This window comes from Prionailurus bengalensis, chromosome A3 (assembly GCF_016509475.1).
Source record: "Prionailurus bengalensis isolate Pbe53 chromosome A3, Fcat_Pben_1.1_paternal_pri, whole genome shotgun sequence".
In the NCBI taxonomy this organism is placed as follows: Eukaryota; Metazoa; Chordata; class Mammalia; order Carnivora; family Felidae; genus Prionailurus; species Prionailurus bengalensis.
Genome location: NC_057354.1, coordinates 49,695,790 through 49,722,560, shown reverse-complemented (window position 1 = coordinate 49,722,560; position 26,771 = coordinate 49,695,790). Strand labels below are relative to the sequence as shown.

General features: G+C 44.3%; 1 protein-coding gene and 1 non-coding gene across 3 annotated transcripts in view; one reads left to right on the top strand and one right to left on the bottom strand.

Moving 5' to 3' along the window:
• The window catches only part of LOC122496652 (adipocyte plasma membrane associated protein), a 36,107-nt gene extending 12,804 nt beyond the window's left edge, over window positions 1-23,303 (top strand). The window contains exons 3-9 of one of the 2 annotated variants that reach the window (XM_043603025.1): window positions 3,429-3,544; window positions 9,748-9,840; window positions 12,573-12,689; window positions 13,892-14,066; window positions 14,667-14,801; window positions 15,257-15,449; window positions 21,034-23,303. In XM_043603025.1, the coding sequence (XP_043458960.1) occupies window positions 3,429-3,544; window positions 9,748-9,840; window positions 12,573-12,689; window positions 13,892-14,066; window positions 14,667-14,801; window positions 15,257-15,449; window positions 21,034-21,243 (1,039 nt within the window). In that variant the 3' untranslated portion in view covers window positions 21,244-23,303. The remainder of the gene's footprint in view (window positions 1-3,428; window positions 3,545-9,747; window positions 9,841-12,572; window positions 12,690-13,891; window positions 14,067-14,666; window positions 14,802-15,256; window positions 15,450-21,033) is intronic. The other variant, XM_043603026.1, reaches the window with a different exon arrangement.
• On the bottom strand, window positions 9,201-9,302 carry LOC122467381. Its single transcript, XR_006292920.1, has one exon. It is a non-coding gene; the product is annotated as a U6 spliceosomal RNA (small nuclear RNA).
• Window positions 23,304-26,771: the final 3,468 nt, after the last annotated feature.

The following is a 26,771-nucleotide window of genomic DNA, read 5'->3' as shown; positions in this document are numbered from 1 at the left end:
GGCATTCTAGACTCATGAGATTGCTAGCTTATAATTCTTGGTGTGTCAGTGGACCCTTGCATGCGGCTTTTTGGCTGAGCAGGACCCAAGTGCATACTGGGTATCCTCTCAGAGGGGGTCTCCCAGGATACATGGTGGAGGAAGGAGGCTCTCTTTGCTAACCCCTCTCAACATGTAGAAGGATGTAGCTCAACCCACCCCAAATAGAAACTGACCTGGGGCTTTCTAGGTAATCTAGTTGTTTAAGGTGGGAGTGTGAACCATGTCCACAGCCGGGGATCAAAACCTTGGCTGGGGAGCTAACCTTGGAGAAGAGCAGGAGAGTGGAAAGAGCAGGCAAAGATGGAGCTTCGGTAACTAGAGGCCTTTGATCTCAGTAGAGGTGAATTTGTGCGTGGAAAGAGTAAAGAAATTCAAAGGAAAGATAGGTGTTTGCTCCTGACCAGAAACTGAAAGGAAACATGGCCCACTAAGGATTTGAAGTTGTACAAAAGCAAGTTCTGTCTGTGGAGTAGATGAGCCTGATGAGGAGGAAAGGGAGGAGAAACTCAGTGAAACCAGAATGGCTGACAGGGATCTCTCCCATGCTCAGACTTCAGGAATGACTTGCTCAAAAACTGCAAGGAGTGGCCCCAAAATGCAGAACAAAAGCAGAAGACTGGCGAAGGTGTAAGAATAGGAATGAGCTGAGGTTTGGAAGAAAATGCTAGCGACGACAGCAAAAAAGCTTCTTTCAAACTCTATTCAGAGCAAAAAGAGCAAGGAAGGGGGAAACCCACTCTCTGGAGCAAGTAAGTGGTTGCAGTATTGATGATGATGGAAAAGCAGAGCTACCAGCTTCTGCTCCGCTTCTGTTATCTCCACGAGCCAAGGAGTATGGGACATGGCAGGGAACAGGGTCAGGCCAAGCCAACTGGCCAGGTGGGAGGGCAGCTGATGGAGGTGCCTCAGAGAGTCTACCTCTAGTTTACATGACATCCTGTGAGACCTTACACCACACTTAGAAATCTCTGAGAAATCAAAGAGAAAAATGAAGAGGGGTGCAGATCCCTCCAGAATGGATTATATGAAGTTGGTTTCAGTTCTAAGCAGCAGTCACCAGGAAGATTGCAGGGCTTTGTCAAAAACCTGCCATGCAAGGTGACTTTCTTTCATTCCTTGTTTGGCAGATTGGAGGATCATCGTAGACACAGCATGTATGACATCCTGATTTCTGGAGGATGTTGGTCAGTTCTTTCAGGATACATTCAACACATGGATTTAATGGGACTTGATATGAGTTAGCAGGACTTAGTAGGAATTAACAGGGAGTTAATAAGAGTTGATAAGTTCACAGGCTTTAACAAGGTTCCATGTGGCCTGGCTGGCCATAGAGCACTGATTTGGGCTTCCTGGGGCCATTCTTCCTTGATGCTTCTGCTCAGGCTACAGGAGTGGGAGCCCTTTCTTACCCATCCTTTACATTTTTTCATTTAAGTTTCTTTGTGTCTGCCAATCGAGATAATACTCAGACTTCTTGTTGGCAGGGACAGTGCAGGATATACTGATTAGGTTGATGCTATATATATTTCTTAAGGACTTCCTTTGTGTAAGGAATTAGGCAAAGTCCAAGGACTGGGCAGTAGGGGGTGGCTGAGTATCTGGTGTGCTGTCCTCTATCTCTGGCTGTATGTGCTTGTTCAGTCTTCACGCACACCTCAGGAGGGCTGACCTTCCCAAGGTCAGAATTTGAACCCAGCCGTGTCCATCTCTGTAGCCTAGGCTCTTCTCACCAAAGTATGCAGGTTGCAGCCCTGCTCTCTTCCTTTGGAAATAAAACTCCTAGTTACACAGAGTGTTTTTTTTAAAGCAGGTAGAAAGCCATAATTGGGAGGCAGGGTATAGTGAATGTGTGGGATGGGGGTAGGGGTAGAGTTTAATTCAGAGGAAATTGTACAGTGTCTTGAGTACACACCTGACTCAGAGGAGGCAGTAAGAAGTGAAGTGCTCTGCCGGGAAGGAAGGGATTGGGCAAGGTGGGGAAACTTCTCCATCATTCCATAGCCTCAGCCACCACTCCCTCTTGGTTCTTGCACTCTGCTGGACTGGCTGGGAAACTGCCCTGCTTGAGGGCAAGGTAGGGAAGGAATTGGGAGATATTCTCCCACAGTGTTCATTAGGAGCCTCCTGTATGCCAGGTGCTTGAGATTCGGCAGTGAAAAATAGAAACAAATCTCTGATCTCACGGGCCATGTGTTCTACTGGGGATAGACAGACAATAAATGTAACAGAGAAGTGAGAAGCTGATAAATACTATGGAAAAAATAGAGTAAGGTAGGTAGGGGCTAGGCTTTTGGGGGAGTATTAGGTATGGAATGTTATATTGGGTGTTAATAGCAGGCCTCACTGAGAAGGTGAGGGTGGAGACAGATTTAAGGATTTAAGGTGGGAGGTGCCTGTTACGGTCAGGGGGAGAGGAGTGGAGAGAAGTAACTGTGGGTATGCTGGGAAGGGTGTCCCTGAAAGGCTGTAGACTCTGGGTGAGATGGGGCTGTTGCAGGGCTGTGAGAGCCAAACGCTGTGATCTGACTGTGTCTCACAAAGTGCATGGTGCTGCTGGGTTGAGGATATACTGTAGGGAACAAGGGAGGAAGTGGGAATGAGAAGGTGGTGGCCTGGACCAGGGCGGTAGCAGATGACATGGGGAGAAGGGCTTTAAACTGTGTCTGTTTTCTGTAGGTGTCACCAGCAGGATTTGATGGCTCGGGAGAAGTAGGTGTATTTGTGTGTAGATGGGAAGGACTAGTGGAGAGGGAAGATCTCTGGAGCTGAAGTCTGTTGTCAGGGGAAGGGTCCAGGGCCCAGCAAAAGCTGGCTTCAGAGAAAAGCCAGGCTGAGCCCTGAGAGGGACAGGTAGGAGGTAGAGTGCACCTGTGCTGAATGATGGGCTGGTGGTACCAGCCCCAGGCCAAACTCCTCTTATTTCTTGTGTCTTCTCCTTGAAGCAGGAAGCAACTCTATCAGCTGTGAAATGTCAGCACCACTCTCCTCTGCCTTAGTTGGACTTTAATGACTGGGCAGACTGGGCAGACTGGGCAGCCACTGGGAAAATAAATGCCAGGGTGTGTGAATCAGAGGGTGTGAAGAGATCTAACTTGCCTCAAGGTCTGGGACAGGAGCTTGTGTAGTTGGAGGCCCCAAGTTGTCTTAAGTGATTATCAAAGTTCTTGCATTAGACATAATCATATTTTAATTTTTCTGTACGGTGACCTTTTCTGATATCCTAGAATGTTTTTTTCCCCTTGACCTTTGTGTTTCTGGCAACTGAGGATGTTATTGCAACATGCCCTCTTTGTCAAAAACCGGGGAATAATGCATGAAGGTCCCCGGTTAACACTTTCTTCATGTATTTCTTATAGACAAATCCCTATAATTGCATTATTTTACAGCTTCAAAGAACCCCCTCTCTTGCTTGGTGTTCTGCAACCAAATATGAAGTTACGACAGGCGGAAAGGCTATTTGAAAATCAACTTATTGGGCCAGAGTCCATAGCAAATATTGGGGGTAAGTAGTAAACCCCTGGAACGTCAAGGCTCTATGAGGGGGGTTCTGCCAGAGTAGCCGCGATGCATCTGCTCCTGTGTGTGTGTGGGGAGGGGGGTCCTGGACGTCCTCCTCAGTTGCAGAGGCGCTGTGCTTGTCGAGCAGACGCCCCTCAGCTGTCTGAGTTACAGACCATTTCAGTGCTGTGTGGTTTTGAGTTCATGTCTGTGGAGCAGTTTTTTTCTGCTCAAAGTGTTGGGCCCATCAAATTGAAGAGAAAAAGGAAAGATGATGACCTTGATGTTAGCTCATTTATCAGAGTTTGGTAGGTATTACTTGATAGGACATTGCTTCTTCATTCAGTTTGTCTTTGTACAGATCTCATTTTTGAAAAGAGTACAAATGATTCTCTGTATTTCCACTGTTGTTTTGTTCGTTTTTGTGTGAGGCTGACTTTGGTGGGTATGTTTAGGGGTAACTTAACTGTGTGCTAACAACTAGATGTGGCTCTGGTTCTGATTCTTGAATCTCTAGCCACAAGGCACTTTCTGCCTTTTAGGATGAAGATTAAGATCAGGAATCAAAAGACACGGTTAATGAGAAGTTAAAGAACTTAAAATGGGATGAGGATTTCTGAGCCGCTTAATGCGGCAGGCCACTCCTCGTTCCGAAGGATGGTGTGTTTCCGTGAAGTGGTGGTAGACTTGTGCGTCCTGTGTGCTGCTGGATGTGGGACCCAAATCTGATGCATTCTGTGACTATTGGTTTGTTTGGCTGGCTGAGTCAAAATTGTAAGAGGGATAGGCACTTCATGATAGAACCTCATGTTTCTCTTTAAAAGACATTGATATTTATTAATACATTTCGCAGATTTTGTGTTTTTTGGTGAAAAACCAAATATTGATATTTACAACTGGAACTTCAGGGAGTTACAGTGATCTTTTTCGTTATCTTTCAACGAGAATGCTTTTCTTAGTTCCTCCCTTTTGTCTTAGACTGACCCCTCATTGCACCTTGCCACCAGGGCTTGCTTTTTTTCCTTAAAGGCCCTGGTTATTCTCCTTGTGGCATTTCTGGTTAGGCAGAGTGGGGGGCCTGTTAATTTGCCTGCAGCTGTAACCCCACAGAGGCCCCCAGGGAGCCCCTGCTTCCAGCTTCATTTGGAAGCTGTCCCTGGGGATTGGCTGGCATGTTGCTGGCAGCAGAAGGAGGCACTAGCCTCGGGACGGTGCCAGAGAAGAGTAATCACCAATTAACATGCTTTCATTTTTCTAAATAGATTTGTTTTTTTAGAGCGTTTTAGATTCATAGCAAAATTGAGGGGATAGTACAGAGATTTACCATATTCCCCTACACCCCCACCACATATAGACAGCCTCCTTCATTATCAACACCCTGTACCAGAGTGGCTCATGTGTTACGGTTCATGAACCTATACTGACACATCATTATGATGTGGAGTCCATAGTTTACCTTAGGGTTCACCTTTGGTATTGTACATTCTATAGGTTTGGACAAATGTGTAATAAAGTGTATCCACCATTATAATATCATACAGAGTAGTTTCACTGCTCTACAAATCCTCAGAATTCCTCTGTGCTCTACCTTTTCATCCCTCCCCACCCTGCAACCTTGGGTACCTTTTTACTCTCTATATTTTTGCCTTTTCCAGAATGTCATATAATTGGAATCATGTAGCATGTAGCTTTTTCAAATTGGCTTCTTTCACTTAGTAATTTGCATTTAAGTTTCCTCCACGTCTTTTCATGGCTTCATAGCTCATTCCTTTTTATTGCTGAGTAATACTCCATGTGTGAGTGCACCAGAGTTTATCCATTTACCTACTGAAGGACATCTTGGTTGCTTCCAAATTTTGTCAATTGTGAATAAGGCTGCTGTAAACATCCATGTGCAGGTTTTTATATGGACTTATGTTTTCAACTCATTTGGGTAGGTACCATGGAGCGCAATTGCTGGATTGTAAAAATATGTTTAGTTTTATAAGAAACCGTCTAACTGTCTTCCAAAATGGCTGTACCATTTTGCATTATGACCAGCCGTGAATGAGAATCCTTGTTGCTCTATATCTTCACCAACATTTGGTGTTGTCTGTGTTTTAGATTTTTGGCCATTCTAATAGGTGTATAGTGGTATTTCATTGTTTTAATTTGCAGTTCCCAAATGGACATATGATGTTGAGCATCTTTTCATACACTTATTTTCCATTTGCATACCTTCTCTGGTGAGGTATCTAAGGCTTTTGGCCATTTGAAAAATTGGTATATTCATTTTCTTATTGTTGATTTTAAGAGTTCTTTGTATATTTTGGGTAACAGTCCTTTATCAAATGTATATTTTGCAATATTTTTTCCCGGTCCATGCCTTGTTTTCTAAATCCCTTGACAGTGTCTTTCACAGAGCAGAAATTTTTAGTTCTAATGAAGTCCAACTTATTAGTTATTTTTTCATTGATCGTGCCTTTTCTGTTGTATCAAAAAAATAATTACCACACCCAAAGTCACCTAAATTTTCTCCTATGTGATCCTCTAGGAGTTTTATACTTTTACATTTTACGTTCAGGTCTGTGATCCATTTTGACTTTACTGTTGTGAAGGGTGTAACGTCTGTGTTTAGATTCATTTTTTGCATGTGGATGTCCAGATGTTTCAGCACCATTGTGGGAAATATGATCTTTGCTCCATTATATTGCAATATATTATATAAGATTGCATTGTGAAAGATCAGTTGACTGTATTTACGTGGCTCTATTTCTGAATTGTGTTACATCAAACAATTTGTCTAATTCTTTTTGCCATTACCACAATGTCTTGGTTATCGTAGCATTATAGTAAGTCTTGAAGTCAGGTAGGGTCAGTCGTCTGACGTTGCTCTTCAATATTGTGTTGGCCACTCTGGATCTTTTCCTTCTCCATAGAATCAGTTTTAGGATATCTACAAATAACTTGCTAGGATTTTGATTGGGATTGTTTTGAATCTGTAAATCAAGTTGGGCAGAACTGAACTTTTCACAATTTTGAATCTTCCTGTTCATGAACATGGAATATCTTTCCATTTATTTAGTTTTTTTTTTTTTATTTCTTTCATCAGAGTTTTGTAGTTTTCCTCATATAGATCTTGTGCATATTTTGCTATATTGAGACCTAAATATTTTATTCTTTTGGGTGCTGATGTAAATGCTATTCTGTTTTTAAGTTTAAATTCCACTTGTTCATTTCTGGTATATAGGAAAGTCATTGACTTTTAAATATAACCCTTGAATCCTGAAACCTTGCTATAATCACTTATTCTATGAGTTTGTTGTTGTTGATTCTTTGGGATTCTCTACATAGACGATCATATCATTTATGAACAAAGATGGATTTATTTCTTCTCAGTATACCTTTTATTTCCATCTCTTTTTGCATTAGCAAGGACTTCTCGTACAGTATTGTGAAGGAGTTGTGAGGTGGGGATATTCTTGCTTTGTTCCTTAATCTTAGTGGGAAAGCTGACAAGTTTGTTGCCAAGAATTAGGATGTATTAGCTGTAGGTTTTTTGTAGATGTGCTTTATCAAGTTGAAGTGCCCTTCTATTCCTAATTTGCTGAAAGTTTTTATCATGAACAGATGTTGGATTTTTGTCAAATGCTCTTCTGCATGTGTCAATATGATCATGTGATTTTTCTTTAACCTGTTGATACTGTGGATTACATAATTGATTTTCAAATGCTGAACCAGCCTTGCATACCTGGGATAAATCCCACTTGATTGGGGTGTATGATTCTTTTCATATATTATTGGATTTGACTTGTTAATATTTTGTTGAGGGTTTTTGCATTTGTCTTCATGAGAGATCTTGGTCTGTAGTTTTTGGTAATGACTAGTTTTGTCATTAGGATAATGCTGGCTTCATAGAACGAGTTAGGAAGTATTCCCTCTGCTTTTATTTTCTGGAAGAGATTGTAGAGAACCGGTGTTATTTCTTCCTTATAAATGTTTGGAAGAATTCATTAATGAGAGGCTTGTGCTTTCTGTTTTGGAAGGTTATAGTTATTGATTCATTGCTTCCATAGATATAGGCCTATTCAAATAGTCTATTTTTTTCTTGTGTTTTGGCTGATTGTGTTTTTCAGGGAATTGGTTTATTTCCTCTAGGTTGTTGAATTTGTGAGCATAGAGTTGTTATGATATTCCTTTATTATCCTTCTATGTCCATGGGGTCTATCGGGATATTCTCTTTTTCGTTTCTGATGTTGGTAATTTGTATCTTCTCTCTTTTTTCTTAGCCTGGCTAGAGGATTGTCATTTATTGATCTTTTCAAAGAACCATCGTTTGGTTTTGCTGATTTCTCTTTTGATTTACTGTTTCCAGTTTCATATTAATGATACCAGTCTCCTCTTATCCTTTCTTTCTTGCTTACCTTGGGTTTACTTGGCTCTTCTTTTTCTTTTTTAGTTTCCTAAGATGGAAGCTTAAGTAATTGATTTTAGTTCTTTCTTCTTTCCTAATATATGCATTCAATGGTATACATTTCTTCCTAAGCACTGCTTTCACTGCATGCACAGGTTTTGATAAGTTGTATTTTCATTTTCATTTAGTTCAAAATGTTTTTCAGTCTCTCTTGAGATATCTTCTCTGACCTTGGTGTATTTAGAAGTGTGTTTAATCTTCAAGTATTTTAGGATTTTCCAGCCATCTTTCTGTATTGATTTGGATTTTAATTCCATTGTGGTCTGAGAGTAGATTTGAGAGTCTGAGAGTATGATTTATATTCTTTTAAATTTATTAAGGTGTTTTTATGGCCCAGATTGTGGTCTGTCTTCCTGAATGTTCCATGTGAACTTGAGAAAAAGGTGTATCCTGCTGTATTTGGATGAGTAATTGATAGATGTCAATTGTATGTAATTGGTAAATGGTGCCCTTGTGTTCAACTATGTCCTTATTGATTTTCTGTCTGCAGGACTTGTCCATTTCTGATATAGAGAGATGCTGAAGTCTTCAATTCTTATGGTGTTTTTATCTCTTTGTCGTTACATTTCTATCAGTGCCGCCTCATGGATTTTGATGATTTGTTATTAGGCACGTACACATTAAAGCTTGTGATGTCTTCTTAGAAGATTGACCCTTTATTATATGTAATGTTCTTCTTTATCCCTAATATTCTTTTCTCTGAAGTTGGCTCTGTCAACATTTGACTTGGTATGTCTTCTTCTTGGTGTATCTTTATATGTTAAGTGCGTTTCCTGTGGACAGCATGTAGTGGGTCTTGTTTTTTGATTTCTTCTGAGAGTCTCTGTATTTTTGATGGGTATATTTAGACCGTTGATGTTTAAAGTGATAATTTATATAGTTGGATTAATATTTACCATAATCATTACTGTTTTCTGTTTGTTCCTTTGTTTTTTGTTCCTGTTTTTGTCTTCACCCTCTTTCTGCCTTTTATGTTTTTTTGTTTGTCTTAGTATAGTTGGCAGAGTGTTAACATTAGTTTCAGGTGTATGGCTTAGGGATTTGATAATTTTATACATTATGCTATATTCACCACAAGTATAGCTACTTTTATAGTTTTATTGATCATTTTTGTGATTCCATTTTATCTTCTTGCTTAGCATATCAATTATACTTTTTCTAAAGAATTGTTTTAGTGGTTGTCCTAGAGTTTGCCTGTATACATTTAAAAACTATGGAGTGTTTTCATGAATTTGTGTGTCATCCTTGCACAGGGGCCATGCTAATCTCTGCATTGATCCAATTGTATATGTGCTGATGAAGTGAGCACTCAGTGTGCTTTAGTTTTATCCCGAGCGACTTTCTAGCAGTTCTTTCTCTTCAGTTGGATATAATCCACGCAGCAGCAGACACTCACTGAAGGCGGACATGATCATATATGCCCCTGAGTGCTGAGTCAGCCTGAGAGTCCTAGCTCCTTTGAGAGTAGAAAATCCTCACTTGTTTTTTCAGATTGGTGTCTGCTGGCTGCACCCTTGCTCCAACGTCAGGTTCAAGCCCACATACCTGGGACATTGGGCCCCAGGCCCCCGTGGTTTTATCACTGCTTGCTTGCTTTAAGGACTTTTTAAGGACTCAGACAACTTCTTCATCTTCAGAACTGCCATTTTCTCTCTAGAGATGAAAAATACAAACAAACCACCTCTGTTGTAGAAGGCTATGACAGTTCTTAGGCTAATCTAGTAACTCTTATTCCTTTTTATTTTTTTAAACAGATGTGATGTTTACTGGTACGGCAGATGGCCGGATCGTAAAACTTGAAAATGGTGAAGTAGAGACCATTGCCCGCTTTGGTTCAGGCCCATGCAGTAAGTTAGTGACCGTCCCCCTGATACTTGTCTCTTGTTACTGAGAAAAGTGCTGAATGACTGTGTGGAACTAACTCTCCCTAGAAGTCAGGTTCACCCTTGAAGAAAAAAGAGCCCCTGACCACCTGGCAGATCGAACCTGACCTGGGCATTACCACCAGCTCTTCATTTGCCCTGTGGTCCCTGGACCTCACTGTACCTGATTGTTACTCTTCGAGGCAGTGGCCTTCACACCTGCCAGTTATCTCATGGGCTCCGCCCCCTGCCATTCCATAGTGGCCTGTGTTCATCCTTGAGGTTAACTTTGGAGAAGATTATAGCCATTGTCACAGTGCTGCTGTGGAAGCACAGTTGGCTCTGTTGTTACTTGGAGGTTTAAATGTCATTCCTACATTAGCTTCCCAGGAATTTCAGTAGTGTCATTCAAAGTCAAGACACCCTGAAGTCACTCAGTTTTTGGGAAATGAGAGTAGAAGAATCTCACCATTAAAAACTGATAACCCACAGATTTTTTATTAGTTATTGTTTTTTTTTTAATGTTTGTTTATTTTTGAGAGAGACTTAGTGTGTGAGTGGGGGAGGGGCAGAGACAAAGGGAGAGACACAGAATCTGAAGCAGGCTCCAGGCTCTGAGCTGTCAGCACAGAGTCTGACGCAGGGCTTGAACCCACAAACTGCAAGATCATGACCTGAGCCGAAGTTGGACGCTTAACCCACTGAACCACCCAGGTGCCCCTAGTTATTGTTTTTTAATAGGTAGAATGTTTTTGTAAAAATGATGCATTTTCATTTGCAAACAACACAAAGGTACAAAGAAGGAAGTAAAAATCATCTCAGAGTTTTCACAGATGTAAGTGTTAACGTTCTAGTGAATAACTTTTCAGATATCTTTCTGTTCACAGATACTCTGGTTTTGTGATGGAATCATACTGTATATCCAGTTTTTTAACCTGCCTTTTCCATTCCATATTTTGTCAGTAAGTGATCTTGCAGTCAGTGTCTTGAAGTAAGGATTCTTGTAGTAAGCACCCTGCAGTAAGCACCCGCAGAAAGCACCCTGCAGTAAGCACCGCTCACCCCTTTACTGCAGTAAACAACCCTGCAGTAAGCAATCCTGAATACAGTAAGCACCCTGCAGTAAGCAATCCTTAAAAACCCTGCAGAAAGCACCTTGCAGTAAGCAACCATGCACTAAGTACGCTGCAGAAAGTACTCTGCAGTAAGCAACCTGGCAGAAAGCACCCCTCAGTAAACAACCCTGCGGTAAGCAACCATGCAGTAAGCAACCCTTAAAAACCCTGCAGAAAGCACCTTGCAGTAAGCAACCTGCAGAGAGTACCCTGCACTAAGCAACCCTGCAGAAAGCACCCTGCAGTAAGTAACCATGCAGTAAGCACCCTGCAGTAAGCACCCTGCAGTAAGCAACCCTGCAGAAAGCATCCTACAGAGAGCTCCCTGAAGAGAGCACTTGCACTAAGCACCCTGCAGTAAGCGACCCAGCAGAGAGTACCATGAAGTAAGTGATCCTGTAGTGAGCTCCCTGCACTAAGCACCTGGCAGTAAGCAACCCTGCAATAAACAACCCTGCAGTGAACACCCTGCAGTAAGCAACCCCATAGTGAGCACCCCACAGTAAACAACCCTTCAGAGAGCACCCTGCAGTACGCATCCTGCAGTAAACAACCCTGTAGAGAGCATCCTGCAGTGAGCACCCTACAGTGAGCACCGTGCACTAAGCAACCCTGCAGAGAGCACCCTGCAGTAAACAGCCCCGCAGTGAGCACCCTGCAGTAAGCAACCCTGCAGTGAACACCCCACAGTGAGTACCCCATAGTAAACAACCCCGCAGTGAGTACCCTGCAGTAAGCAATCCCGCAGTGAGCACTCCACAGTAAGCAACCCCGCAGTGAGCACCCCACAGTAAACAACCCTGCAGTGAGCACCCCACAGTAAACAACCATGCAGTGAGTACCCCGCAGTAAGCAACCCCCCAGTGAGCACCCCGCAGTAAGCAACCTGCAGTAAACAACTCTGCAATATGAGCACCCCACAGTAAACAACCCTGCAGTGAGCACCCCGCAGTAAGCAACCCTGCAGAGAGCACCCTGCAGAAAGCACCTTGCAGAAAGCAACCCTGCAGATAGCACCCTGTAGAAAGCACCCTGCAGTAAGCATGTTGCATAAGCACCCCTGCAGTGAGAATCCTTGCAGTAAGTGCCTCTGCATAAGGAACCCTGCAGTGAACACCACTGCAATAAATATGCATTGCCTCAGGTTTTAAAAAGGTATTAAAATAGTAGCTCTTACTTTCAGCCAGGTGGAGGGACAACTGGCAGTGCCATAGATGGGCACAGTGTTCAGGTCAGGCTATTGGGATTAAACTCACAATTCCTGAGATTCCGGGGTGGGGGTTCTAGAGTTGGGGCCTGGGTCCTGATGATGTCCCTGAGTTAACTGTCCAAGTCTCAGGATGTTGATATGAATGTGATTCTCGGGTACCAGTTGTTGTTCATATGTTCAGATCCATGTTCTCAGTTGGTCTCTCTGGATACACCAGACAGTTGTCATAAGTTCTGAGGGGGCTGGAACGCTAGGGTATACATCTGTCTCTAAAGCCATGGTCTTTTTGTTCTGAACAGCTTGACATATATTTAGTACGGGATGGATGAGATGCTTGGAGACACAGGTAGAACCTGGGACCAGCCACTGATTCCTACCATTTGTTTCTCTAGAAACCCGAGATGATGAGCCTGCTTGTGGGAGGCCCTTGGGCATCCGGGCAGGGCCCAATGGAACCCTTTTTGTGGCTGATGCATATAAGGGACTATTTGAAGTAAATCCATGGAAACGTATGTAACAATGTCTTCTTTCCTTCTGTGGTGACTTCAGATGTTTTAAACAATAATTACATAAGTGGATTTAATGATATTTGTTCAGTAAGACTACTGGAAACTTTGTATTATTTTCTTATTCATTGAATAGTACTGCAAGTAATGCCTACGTGTATCATGTATCAGTTACATGATGGTATTTGTCATATATCCCAATTTCCTATTTGTTTTTTAGCTGCAGGATCTTATCCTTAAAAAGTTAGAACTCCTCTTTGTTTTTCTGTGTCTCTCTGTATCTCGTCTGTTTTCTGTGTATGTCTTTTCATTTGTTCTTTTTCCACCTGTTCCTCCTGTTTTTCTCTATGTGCTTCAGCAGGGGAGTTTGTATGATGGAGGAATTTGTTATTGTGGGTAGTACCTGGGTCCTGTTTGCTGGCTGTGTGACTATGCAGCTGCCTCAGCCTCTCTGTGCAGTTTACCCATCCATGATACAGGGCTAATGGTAGTGCCTACCTTGGGGGATCGTGTGAGGGTTTAAATGAGATTATACAAAGAGAGAGCTTATCATTCCATAAATGGTTGTTTTCCTATTTTTAAAAGTTTACCACCATCACTATTTCTTTACTTAAAAACAGGTGAATGGAACATTTTGTATTTCTCTCAAGCAAATGAAAAGAAAGTTGCCTTTTGTCTAAGACTTGTAATAGATTATTATTTTTTTTTCTTTTTGGGGGGGAGAGGGGGAGGGAGAGAGAGAGAGGGAGGGAAAGAATGGGGGAAGAACAGAGAATGAGGAATAGAGGATCCAAAGCAGGCTCTGTGCTGATACACAGGGTTTGAACTCACAAACCATGAGATTATGACCTGAGCTGAAGTCGGATGCTCAACCGATTGAGCCACCCAGGCGCCCCTAAGACTCATAATAGATTTTTAAAAGTCAGTTTGTCTTGATAAAAGGAAGAGGTCCTCATCCTTAGAGGGAGGATTCTGCCTTTAATGAAGTTAGTTTAAAAAAATTTATCACCTAACAGATGAAAGAAAGGAAAGCACTTGTTTTTAACTGTAAGGGAATAAATCTACTGGCATGTGAGAGAAGCTCATTTTAGTTTTTCCTTTTAAATCAGGTAAGCTGATTAATATTTTGAGATCATTGAGATACAATTTCTTGGAATGAAAACAGGTCTTCTCTCCCTCCCTTCTTTTCTTCCTTCTTACCTCAGGTGAGGTGAAGCTGCTGCTCTCCTCTGAGACACCGATAGAGGGGAGGAAAATGTCCTTTGTGAATGATCTTACAGTAACTCAGGATGGGAGGAAGATTTACTTTACAGATTCTAGCAGCAAATGGCAGAGACGAGATTACCTGCTTCTGGTTATGGAGGGAACAGATGATGGGCGGTGAGTGTTTATTTCAGATCTTCTGCTTAATGAGATCATCAGTCAGTCAGGGTGACTTCACAGAGCTTATTTGTGGGAGGCATTGGAGTGTTTCTGAGCATAATATTGCAGCTTTTGAGATAGGACATTAATGGCTTCTGGAAATGGGTGATGGATGCAACACAACAGAGCAAGATGTTCACACTTTCTCTTTGAAAAATGAAATTAAAACAGGCCAGTCCATCTGAGCATGTGGTCGGTTGGCACTCTAGGCGGGACCGTGCAGGCTGGCCTGGGTTTCAGGTCATCCCTCCAAAGGGGAACTCCTGTGAGGCTGGAGCCATGGGGGCCCTCCCTGGTGCTGAGCCAGATTCCAGCTCAGCGAGAAAACTGACTAGGGGGTTCTCAGGAAGAGGATGCCTGGGTCTGCTTCAGATGGGAAGGCCTCCAGGGGCAGCCTGGAGCCAGGTCTGGGCAGAGGACCATCAGGGGCCTTGTCACTGCAGTGTAAGGAGGATCCCCTTCTGCAGGCCTCTGCCCCAGGCTCAGAGGGGAGCAAGGCTCCAATGGGGCAAGGCCACGAACTCTCCCACGTGAGTCTTAGCTGTTGGCGCCCTGCAGCCTGCTAGAGTATGACACCAAGACCCAGGAAGTGAAGGTTTTACTGGACCAGTTGCGGTTCCCCAACGGAGTGCAGCTTTCTCCTGCAGAGGACTTTGTCCTGGTGGCCGAGACAACAATGGCAAGGATAAGAAGGTACGTGCGTACCCACTGAGCTGTCGGGATGGCCAGAGCTCACTGTGGCCTGGCCTGGGATGGGCTGGGAGACATCAACCTACATGATCTGAGATGTGGGCGGCAGGTTACCTTCTCCTTTGTGTGATAAGGAAAGCAGTAAAATTCAGGAATGTGTTTTCCTTCTCCCCCGTCTCACCCTGCTTGAAAAGTCACAGCCTTGGAGAGTCTCAATTTAATGCTGATTGCATGCATCCTGGGTCCGTTTATCCATTAGGTGGGTCATCTTCCTGCAACTGCATCTAGTTGGGCCCAGGGCAGGGGCCCCTGTCATCAGCTGTGCTTTTGTTCATGATGGACAGGTTTATAGTTGTTTCCATAAATTGATTGGAACCAAGACAATTTTGGTGCTTGGCTAAAATTTTTCCATAAATCCGGAGGCTTCTGCTCACTACCTGCTTGGGTGAATTTTTCAGATTCTACGTGTCTGGCCTGATGAAGGGAGGGGCTGATCTGTTCGTGGAGAACCTGCCTGGATTTCCAGACAACATCCGACCTAGCAGCTCTGGCGGGTACTGGGTCGGCATGGGGACCATTCGCTCCAATCCTGGGTTTTCTATGTTGGATTTCTTATCTGAGAGACCCTATATTAAAAGAATGATTTTTAAGGTAAGTATGAAAACTACAATTCCAAAAAACAAAATGAAAATGCATCTAATTACGATCTTTTTTTGACCTTCGTAGCTTTAAAAATTCTCATTCTGATCATATTTAGTACTGTTAGTGACTTCTTTAAAACATATTTATTATTCAGCCTGAAATGTAAATTGAAACATTTGAACCCTTTGATATTTTCCTTCTGGTTTTGTTGTCACCTCACCATCATGGTCTGTCAGTCATGCCTGCCCCCTCCATACCTCCCCTTTCCACAGATCCTGCAACTAGGCCTTCATATGGGGCCCCTGCAGACCATACTGCTGCTTCTCAAATGGTCATCAGGCACACACTTACCTTGGCCCCATCCCACCCTACGTCCTCCTACCTTCTGGAACTTTCTGTCATTCACATCCCGATTTCTCCTGCACCCTGTACCAGATCTTGACCTTTGACCTCTTAGCAACCAAACTTTTTCATTAAAAAAAAAAAAATCACCTACCCCCACCAATGGCCAGCCACAGATCCTTTACAAAAGCCTTTTTCCCCAGTGAGTTCCATGAAATGTACTCAGTGTAATTCTATATGTTTTATACTGGATGAGCAACCTGCTGATATAGGTACTTCCATCATGCAGAAACCTTCATTTCTAACATGCTCCATTTCACAGACCGAATAGATGTTTGAAATTGATATTGGATATTGAATATTGAATAGATGTTAAAATAATTGTAACTTAAGGCCCTGAAAGGTACTAGGCAGCAATTACTGAGTCTCTGTACTGCTGGGCCCTTTGTCTGGGCCCTGCTGAGGGGCTGTGGGTACCTGCCCTGTCGGGCTGGCCCATGGCCTTCAGTTTTGTTCCAAATTCAGTGTGTCACTGTGGATAATCCTGATCTGTTTAGAAATAACACATTCTTCCTCTTCACTTTGTTGGTTCCAGAGCCACCATCTGTTCCTACTGGGACCTAAGAGGAGGCAGAATAGTGAGGTGGGAAGGACGGGAGTTTTGAAGAAGGCCAGACCAGTTGTGGGACCCTGGGCAGATGATATGATCTCTCTCTGCCTCAATTCCTCCATCTTTCAAGGGGAAAGAATAATAGCATTGTTCTATTTCATTAGGTACTGAAAAAATGTAATGAGAATATGCACATAATGCCCGTACTGACTGTAGTGAGTACTCCAATTCTGTGCCTGTCCGTCTTCCCACAGCAAGGATGTGATGTGGTGATGGGGGTGGTGGTTTGTCTCTTCGCATGACAGAACACATGCTCCATCTTTCGTTCGCTCCTGTGTTCGCAGCACCTAGAACATTGTCTGGCACACGGTAGGCTCTCAGAATTACTGTGGAAGGATGTGTGCCCAGGGAGCTGAGACCACAGGTGTGAGAAGGAGCCAGAGTGGTGACACATGTTCCTGGTGCGGGAGAGCTCAGCACCTTTGTGTGGCCGCAGAGACGGCAGATTGAGTGCAATGGGAGAGGACCACAGGCCTTGCAGATGTGAAAAAGAGGCTAGATTTTATTCTAAATGTGATTGAAGTCATTGAGGATTTTGGTATGTTTTTAGTTTTTCTGTGTTTTTAGTTTTGAGACAGTATCAGACTTAGAAGAGCAGCAAAGGACTTTTGTCCTTGAACTATTGCAATAAGTTGCTGACCTGATGCCCTGCATCCTCAGATACTTTTGTGATTTTCCTGTAATAAGGACATTCTCCCCATGACCACCCACTGAAACAGGAAACTCACATGGATAGTGGTGGCCATCCAATCCACAGACCCCATTTGAGTTTTGGGAGTTACCCTGGTGATGTCGTAACAGAGGATTCAACTCAGGACAAGGAGTGGCCTTGACTTGTCACATCTCTTTATTCTCCTTCAGTCTGGAACAGTGCCTTAGTCTTGATCTTTTTGAGAATTACAGGTCAGTTATGTTGCAGAGTATACTTCCATTTGGGTCATCTGGCATTTCTAATGATTAGATTTAGGTTATGCATCTCTGGCAGGAAGACCATGAAGTGAAGTTGTGTTCTCAGTGTGTCCTGTGAGGAGGCACATAATGTCAGCTTGTCCCATGCTGGTGGTGGCAGTGTTGGCCACTTGATTCTGTGGTGAATGCCAGGCTTCTCCATTGTGAAGTCACTCATTTTCCACTAGTAATTAACACATATTTTGTGAAGAAGTACTTTCTAAATAAGTAAACATCGGCATGATCTCATGGTTGTCTTTTTTATTCAATGGATTATAGTCTATTACTATCATTATTTATTTTGAGGCTCAAATTGTCTGGCTATGGCCAGTGGGAGCCCCTTCAGTGTGGCTCCCTGACCTTTGCACATATTCCTAACATTTTTGGAGTGGTTCCTTACTTTCTGGCACCATACAGTGTTTAGGCTCATCTTGTATTTTCCATGTTCCAGTATTTTCCATGTTCCAGCTCTGTAATCAACCATTTCTCCAAGGAGCCCTGGTTCCTTCTAGAGGGGATCTGGTGTTGCTTGTGCTCATTGCTTTTGGTGTATCACTGCCACCAGGCTCCCTCAATAGACAAAACCAGGGAATATATGCATGTGTATTCATACATTTATCAATACATTTGACCGTTGAACAACATGGGGGTTAGGGACACTGGCCCCTGTGCAGTTGAAAATATGCCTATAACCTTTGACTCCCCAAAGACTTAACTACCAACAGCCTGTTGACCAGAAGCCTCAATGATAACAAACAATTGATTAACATATAATTTATGTGTTATATGTATTATATACTTTATTCTTATAATAAAGCAAACTAGAGAAAAAAATATTAAAATTGTAAGGAAGAGAAAATACATTTATAGCACTATATTTATCAAAACAAATCTGCATATAGGTGGACCTGCTGCAGTTCAAACCGGTGTTGTTCAGGGGTCAACTGTATATACAGTGTATGTACACATGTTCACACATGTTTATTTGCCATCTGTTTATTTAAATTGATGCTGGTAAGTAATGCTGGTATTGCTGCTTCCAGTCTCATACCACAGGATTTATTCTAGTTTTCTCCACTTCCATATTTGTATTTCCCTTCTCTAGTAGTGAGAAACCTAGATCCTATTATCTTTCCTACCTATTTGATCACATTCCCCAGACATCACCAATCTGACCATTGTCCCTCCATCATGGGTCCTGCTAGAGCTCTAGCATCCTACACTGGGCCTTCTTCCTCCTCCCAGCCATGTGAGGGGCTTGCCTTTCCTCTCAGAGGCTCTGGTACCTGCACCAAGTCGTCCCCAAGCAAACACCCTCCTCACTCTGCCTGAGCTCTGCCAGCCTGTGCCTGATCACCCCACTGTAGGAACATGTCTCACCCTGCCTGGGTTCTGATGCCCTGCTTCATGCCACTGCCCTCTCCTTACCCCCAGCGTGGACTGTCCCTCACCCTGCTAAGACTGACTCTTGGTCTAGGCCACTGTGGTTCCAGCCTCTGCACACACCTACCCTGCTGGGTTTCACAAGTCACTTCTTGACTGAATTGTTTGGGTGGGGAGTGATATAGCACAAAGGAAATTTTAAAGTGACAACTGAAGCTGCTGTGTGGAGAGCAGCCTGTGGCATGGCTCCACTGGCTGTGAGGAGCTTGGCGTGGAGGAGGCTGCGGCAGCCAGGAAGGGTGGTAGGGCAGAGCCTGGGGTGGGAGGTACATATACATGATAAGACCCCATGGAGCCCGGCTTGCATGGCTTGGAGAGAAGGGATCAGGAATGAGGGCAGGGTTCTTGGCATCAGCAGCTGGTGTCAGGGGCCTGGTCTCCTCTGCTGGGGAGTCTGTTGAGTTTGAAGAGCTTTTAGAAAGTCTGGGTGGGGAAGTTTCAGCACTGGGGGTTAGAAATTGGGGCGAAGATTTGAGGGCTTTCTGGGAAAGCAACTTAAACCAAAGAGAGAGGGTGAGATGTCTTAGGGATAAGATAGAGCAGAAAAGGGAGGACCTAACACTGAAGTGAGATGGCATTTCACAGGCCGTGGGAAGTCTTATGGAGTGTTTTAAGTTATAATGTAACTTTGGTTGCCATAAAACTTTTTAGAACTCAGTCAACTTGTATGTCTGTTTGGACCTTTGCAAGTTTTCTCCTTTGTCTAGGAGACATTATCCACTGGACACGTGCAGTTGTTTGGCTGTTTCCCCTTACATTAAGAGGTAGATAGGGGCGCCTGGGTGGCTCAGTCAGTTAAGCATCCAACTCTTGGTTGTGGCTAAGGTCATGATCTCATGGTTTTTTGAGTTCGAGCCCCCTGTCTGTGCTGACAGTACGGAGTCTGCTTGGGATTCTCTCTCTCCCTTTCTCTGCCTCTCCCCCACTCACTCTGTCTCTTTCTCTCTCTCAAAAATGAATACATTAAAAAAATTAAAAAGAGGTAGACATCTGCCTATTAATTTGTGCTCATTGGCCTTATGCAGTCGCGTACTGGCATCATTTCCTCCCTAGTGTTCTGCTGTGCCAGAAATTTCATATTTCACCCTCTGGTTTCTCTGCTCTTATAACCCTTCAGTAGCCCCATGTGGCCCTTGACCTGGCTGAGTCAGGAGGCTGCTAGACGGTGCCTTGCTTAGCATGGAGGGGTTTTCCTCCATCTGTACTCTGGCCTTGAGCAGAGCTGCCAGGGCTCAGGGGGCAGGGACATGCTCATTTAACTTGTCCAGGTCTTTTCTCATCAACACAAACTGCCATCATGTCTCCATCATTTGCACCTTGCATGTTTGAAATGTGTTAAACTTAGTCTGAGAGCTTGGCGTTCATTCTGGTTAAGCTGTGCTGGAGTCCATGTCAGTTTGGACATTGACTTCAGTGTTGTGTCTTTGTCAGATGTGGGGAGCCCTGAACCCTTCTCTGGGTTCAGCTGGGTTGTCTGGAGTAGTGCCTGCATTGGGTCTAGCGGGTACCATGCAGAGGACTGTTAGAAAGCTGTAATCCTTGTGCTGGGCTAGTGTTGCCTCTGGGTGCACATGACAGGAGGCTCCTTGGCCTGATCTGCATGGGGGCAGAGGTGGGGGATGCCTGTGGGGTGGCAGGTCCTGTGCCAAGGGCAGGGAGCTGGTTTATTCTATGTGGCTTCCCTGTCACTGGGTCCTTATGAGATGGCGAGTGGCTGTGGCATCTGTTAAAAGTAAAATTTAACTGAGTAAATGTCAAAGATCTTATTGGCTTTGATCAGTGACTCCTGATTCGGGCAGCATCTAGTCGAGCAGATAGGAGTTTGGAGGAACTGTACAAAATGAAAGACTTCCAGGCAGGAAGAGGCGGGAACAAGGGGGTTACACTGGGAAAACAAAAACAAAAAAACCCAGGTTGATTATTGCCAGGCTGTTTTCCTTTAGGGGATGGAAGGGGTCTGTCAGGCACATTACCTTGCTAGTGCTGATCAGGATATTTCTGATTGACTCATGTAAGATTCTATTTCTGGGAGAGCCCAAACTGTAAGTAAGTTAGATCTGGTTTAGTGATGTGGGACTGAGCATAAGTGATTCCATTTTGGGCCTTTGGTCTTGTTTTTAGCAAATTGGATCTGCTCACACCACTCCCTTGGTCAGAAACTAACCTCTCCTCATGCTGTTTCCTTCCCAGCTGTTTAGTCAGGAGACTGTGATGAAGTTTGTGCCACGGTACAGCCTTGTTCTAGAACTCAGCGACAGCGGGGCGTTCCGGAGAAGCTTGCACGATCCCGACGGGCAGGTGGCCTCCTACATCAGTGAAGTGCACGAGCATGATGGGCACCTATACCTGGGCTCCTTCAGGGCCCCCTTCCTCTGCAGACTCAACCTTCAGTCTGTTTAGCCAGCCTGACTGTAGCTGTGCCAGGAGTCCTCACACTGGGCACCACTCCTATTCCAGGAGGTACTATGCACACAGCCCTTTCCACCTGCACCTGCCAGTCCTTGGAAGTGGACAGTGAGACCCTGTGGATGTCTGGGCCCCTGTGGGATACCTCTCCCCTGGGTTTGACATTGCATTTAGAGGGAAGCATAATTTGCCATAGGGAGGATAAGTCCATGTGAAACTATTTTCTGTTAAAAAAAAAACCTTTCTAAGTACAGTGATTCTCTAGGACTTAGGAGACTTCATACACTTATAACAGGCCTCAAGGTTTGGTGGATAGAGCGTAGATGAGCTGTCTAAGGATCTTGTTTTTGCTACTGGCTGTCCTGCCAGCCTCAGTGTCTTTACTGTAAAATGGGGTAATACCTGTCTTTGGGGGAGGGGCATGGGAAGGGCAAGGAGAGCTCAGTGCAAACATGTGTTGAGGCCAGTGGGCGGAGCTATGTAAGTAAAGACCTTAGAGCCATATTCTAACTGTAGATGTAGAGTTTTGTGGGACTTGGGACCTTGATCCTGGGTGTTCCCTTCCATAGCTCACACCCTCCAGCCTGCCCCACTCTGAACCAGAGGCTTTTCAAGACTCCTGAGTCCCTATAACCATTTAAAGGCAAGGACCCGAGTAAATGCATAGAAGCAGCAGCTCAGGACTCCCTGGGCTCTTCTCTGTGAACAACTTACCACGTTGATGGAATGATCCAGCAGCTGGGTACTGCAGGGGAGAATTTAGGCAGGTCCTGTTTACATACCTTTGTTCCTCACCAATAGGCCCACAGATGAATAGTGCACATGCTAGTGCCATTTGCTAGAGGGTCACAAGCCTGAAGTTGCTGTATATCCTGACAGGTATGCCTGTACACTGGTCCTAATTTTGTCAGGGGAACCCATGTAATAATGATAATTAAGTTGACTTTTCTGCTGATTAATCTTTTTTGATGGTGTTGCCTGGGAGTTTTTCTCTAATATAATTATGTTAACAGGGACTGGAATTTGATTCCATTGAGGGCTGATAAGAGGATCATTTTGGTCAGGACCTTGTTTAGGGACAAGCAGTCCATCTGACTGGCTCAGGGCACAGGGCAGCCCCTCCAGCCATTGCCTCCTGGCAGTGCTTTATTCTTGGGCTTGTTGATGTCATACTGTGTTCCTGTTTCCAGCCTACAAAATGGGCCTAATATCTGTTCCTTTCTGTCCTGTTTGTGAGAATCCATAGGAGATCGTCTCTCTGGAATTGTTTTAAGTAACTTAACAAAGGAAATATTTTCAATAGGTAATGATATTAAAATTCAAAGAGGATTGATAGCTGTGGTAAAATCTCAACCATTTATGTGGTGTTGCACTAGCTGGCACTAATCCCTTCATTCCCTTTCCCAACAGCGGCCACCCCCCTCCCATGTGCTGGGCTGGCCTCATTTTAGGGGAAACAGGCAGGATCTGGTGGTTGGCTCATCTGGTGTTACCTGTTCAGGGATGGCTTTATGTGCAGCAGCAGTAGCACAGGGTCAGAGATTGGCTTCAGTCCAGTTGATGCAATGCAGAATATATTAGGTGAATGACTTAATGTTATTTATATTACTTTATAGGAAAGAAAGTTGAGTAGTGATTATTAAATACTTCTTAGTAGATAATGGTGCATCCCATACATCAGCTGTACAGGAAAAGGGAAAGCCTGATCATTCTGCCATAAAAAACAATTTAAATGTGAGGAGCATATATAAGTTGACTTCTTGATTGAGAACAGAGGGCTTTGGTTTTAGTGCTTACTTTTTAGCAGTGCAGAGAAGCTGGTAAATTGCTTTCCAGAGTTTTCAGCAAAGGAGTCTTGATTTTGACTCAGATTTTGATTTTCTGTTTCAAAGTGTCATTTGCTGTGTTTTATCTGGTAATTTGCCATGGTGAGGTACAAAATATAGCCTTGTTAGGTTTAAGTATGTGGTGTGCTTTTGTTGTAAACATGAAGCAGATTTGCACTAATGTGAATTACTAACATGCTTTTAAAATTAAATTAAGTGATTCATTCATTGTGTGCTTCTTTATTATCTATTACAAAAATTCTGTCAGGATTCACTTATTGCCTTTCATATGACAGAGGCCCTGTTTTGAGATTTTTATCATCAACATGCATTTGCAGAGTGGTCTGTAGTTTAGAAAGTGTTTTCACAGGGACTCCTGGGTGGCTCAGTCAGTTAAGCATCTGACTCTTGATTTCGGCTCAGGTCATCATCTCATGGTTCCTGAGTTGGAGTTGAGCCTTGTGTTGGGTGCTGTGCTAACAGCATGGTGCCTGCTTGGGATTCTCTCTCTCTCCCTCTCTCTCTGTCCCTCCCCCAATGAGTGCTTTCTCTCTCTGAAAGTGTTGAGTTAATTTATTTTTTAAATAAATTAAAAAAAAGGGGGTTTTCACATATACTGACCTTTTACTGATGGAAAGAGATGTGGCCTCATTTTATAGGGGAATGGAAGCTGGGGGGAGTGATTTTCCCAAAGTCACTGGGAACACAGGGCCAGTACACTGCTGGGCCAGAAACCGTGCTCTGACTATAAAATGTGCCAGGGAAGCTGGGAGATGAGGAGGCAGGGTGGTGTTCCCAGGACCTGGCCTTTTGGTGGTCACTGCCCAGCCCAGGGGTTGGACCTTGGCTGCACATCAGAGTCCTCTGGGGTTCCTGGTCTTCTAGAGTGGCCTGGCATCATCATAGTTTCAAGCTTCACAGGTGGCCCCCATGGCAGTTGGGGAGGCACCCGTCATGGCTGGGGCCTGTCTGCACCGCTGGAGAAGGGACAGTAGAGCTGAATCCCGTAGAGTCTGTGTATAGTTAGTGAGGAGGCATGGCTGGGGAAAGTGCTAGAACACTCAGGGCAAGACTGTTAGAATTTTGACTGGTTTTGCTCAGTTTCAAGACCTTGAGCAATTAGTATTTCTTCTCTTCAGTCCTATTTCTGGTATGTCTTAGAATCCCAGGTACTTAACTTTACATTTCTCAGTGACAATAACATTAGATGGTATCACAGCTTCCCGCTGTATCAGTCATTCTCTCCTAGTCAGAGTAAAGCTCTAAGTTGAAAACAGCAGGTAAAATTGGGTTGGCAAGACGAGACTTCAGGGCATCACTGGCTGACATCTGCTCCCTGCAGTAAGTTACACCATCTCTGTGTGGGTGTTTAGTTTCATCTGTTTGAATCCTACCAAATGGCTCTCTGGCATCCCTTCCCAGGTCAGTCTGGAGAGAAATCTTTGATAGGGCCAAAGTGCATTGATGGAACAAACAGTGTGCCCTCAGGGCCTGCTCAGGGGCGGCCAGAACAAAAAACGTCTGCGAGAGTATGATTGGTAGATATATCTCTATGGAGGACACAGGTATTCCAGCTCTTGTCTTCCAAAAATCAGAATAGCCTCACACTGGCTCACTGGCCCAGCCTCTTCTGTTGTGACCATGGCTGGTGTAAGAGTTATTTAAAGCATTGTTTTCTATGAGGTGTAGTACATAAAGCAGATTGGAAATAATAAAACAGCAGATGTCCCATTTCCACCTGGAGTTTGGTCCCTGAGGCTCCCCAAGTAGAGAAGGTTTGCAGACGCCTGAGGTTGGGGGCCCACGGCCAACTGGCATCTTCGGTAGCTGGTTTGCCTTGGTTCTAAGACTTCTCTTTGTTTACTTTATAAGAAGAGATTTTATTTAAAAAAAAAATTTAATGTGTATTCATTTTTGAGAGAGACAGAGTGCAAGCAGGGGAGGGGCAGAAAGAGAGGGAGACACAGAATCTGAAGCAGGCTTCAGGCTCTGAGTTGTCAGCACAGAGCCCAATGCCGGGTTCGAACCCAATAACCGTGAGATCATGACCTGAGCCAAAGTCAGACTGACTCTTAATCTACTGAGCCACCCAGGCATCCCTGTAGGACAAGATTTCAAATGATGTTTTGAAAATTGTGGGGATAGGTTAGTGTTGAAACCTGAGAATTTTGAGATTAAACTGTGAGGCTTCCTTCTCTGTTCCCAGAGGGAAGGTCAGCCCTAGCTCTTGGCTAGGCAGGGGGAGTTCAAATGCAGCTCAGCTTGGAGCAGTGGTACTGTGAGGCTGCTCTACCCCAGACATGTGTGCATTCTCCTCTTTGACCTTGAGGCCAGGTGATACCACGTTGGCCAGTGGGACTGGAGGGTTAGTAATAATTTTCGGGAGAGGCCTGGCCTTCTGTGCTCTGATCCGTATTTAAATGTAAATGAGGACTGACTGGGAGCTAGCAGGGGGTCATCCCTTCATTTGCTGTGTCTTCTTGTCCCCTTGTCTGTGTCCAAGGTGGTGTTCCTGCCACCTTGTTAATGTATGTATGGGATCAACAGGGCCAGGTGAACTCATTTATCTTTATGAAAGGATGGCCTTCAGAGTCATCGAATAAATTAAATGTCTTGTGGCATAGTTGCCATTACTGTCCCTGAATTAAATGACCAGAAGGCGGCGAGCCAGCAAAAATGAATGAGGATTTGGATTATTAAAGTAGTTCTGTCCTCACTGAAGGAAGCCAAAGGATAATTCATTATGATGTTCACACTGATCGAGTTTATAACTGTGTACTAAGTTGTCATACATATTTAATGTAGATTTTCTGTTTCCTATGAATTATCAAGTTGTATTTTTTTTAAAGGCAACAGTGTACTTTGCCTGTAGTTTGAAGAGACCTGGAGAGGAAGATGTCCAACATGAGGGGCTCTGCATTTGAACCCAGGGTTACACAAGGTGGCTGGGGGGGCTGTCTTCTCTGAGTGAAGCCTCTGTCTACAAGCTCCTGGGTGTCTCTGTGGCCCAGCCTTGCACTTTCTTTTTTTTTTAATTTTTTTTTTCCTTCGTTTTTATTTATTTTTGGGACAGAGAGAGACAGAGCATGAACGGGGGAGGGGCAGAGAGAGAGGGAGACACAGAATCGGAAACAGGCTCCAGGCTCCGAGCTCCGAGCTCCGAGCTCTCAGCCCAAAGCCTGACGCGGGGCTCGAACTCACGGACCGCGAGATCGTGACCTGGCTGAAGTCGGACGCTTAACCGACTGCGCCACCCAGGCGCCCCCAGCCTTGCACTTTCTAATGCCAGCTCAATCCCTGTCTTTTACGAGGACGCTAGTGCCTCCCACCTCATAGTGGTCCCCTCCTTCTCCCAACTCCTCAACACAACACCTCCATCCCTAACCTCGACTCCCTTCTTTTGAAGTGCTGTGGGCAGTGGTCCCAGCACTCTGCCTCACCCCACCTGCCCAGGTGCTGCTGTGTGCATGCTGAGCCTCAGAGGCAGTGGAGAGAACTTGGGTGTATGGCTCCCTGTCAGAAGAATACCCAGCTGGAGGGTAAGTGCCCTCCAAAGTCGGGTGCTTTCTGTCCTGCCAGTTCATGATGTAGATATATGCTGGCCTGTTTTGGCTGCTTTGGTCTTCAGTATATTTTAGCTAGCAGTGAGTGGCTGGAAAAGCCTCCAAGGGGCTTTATGGAAGTCACTTATACTCA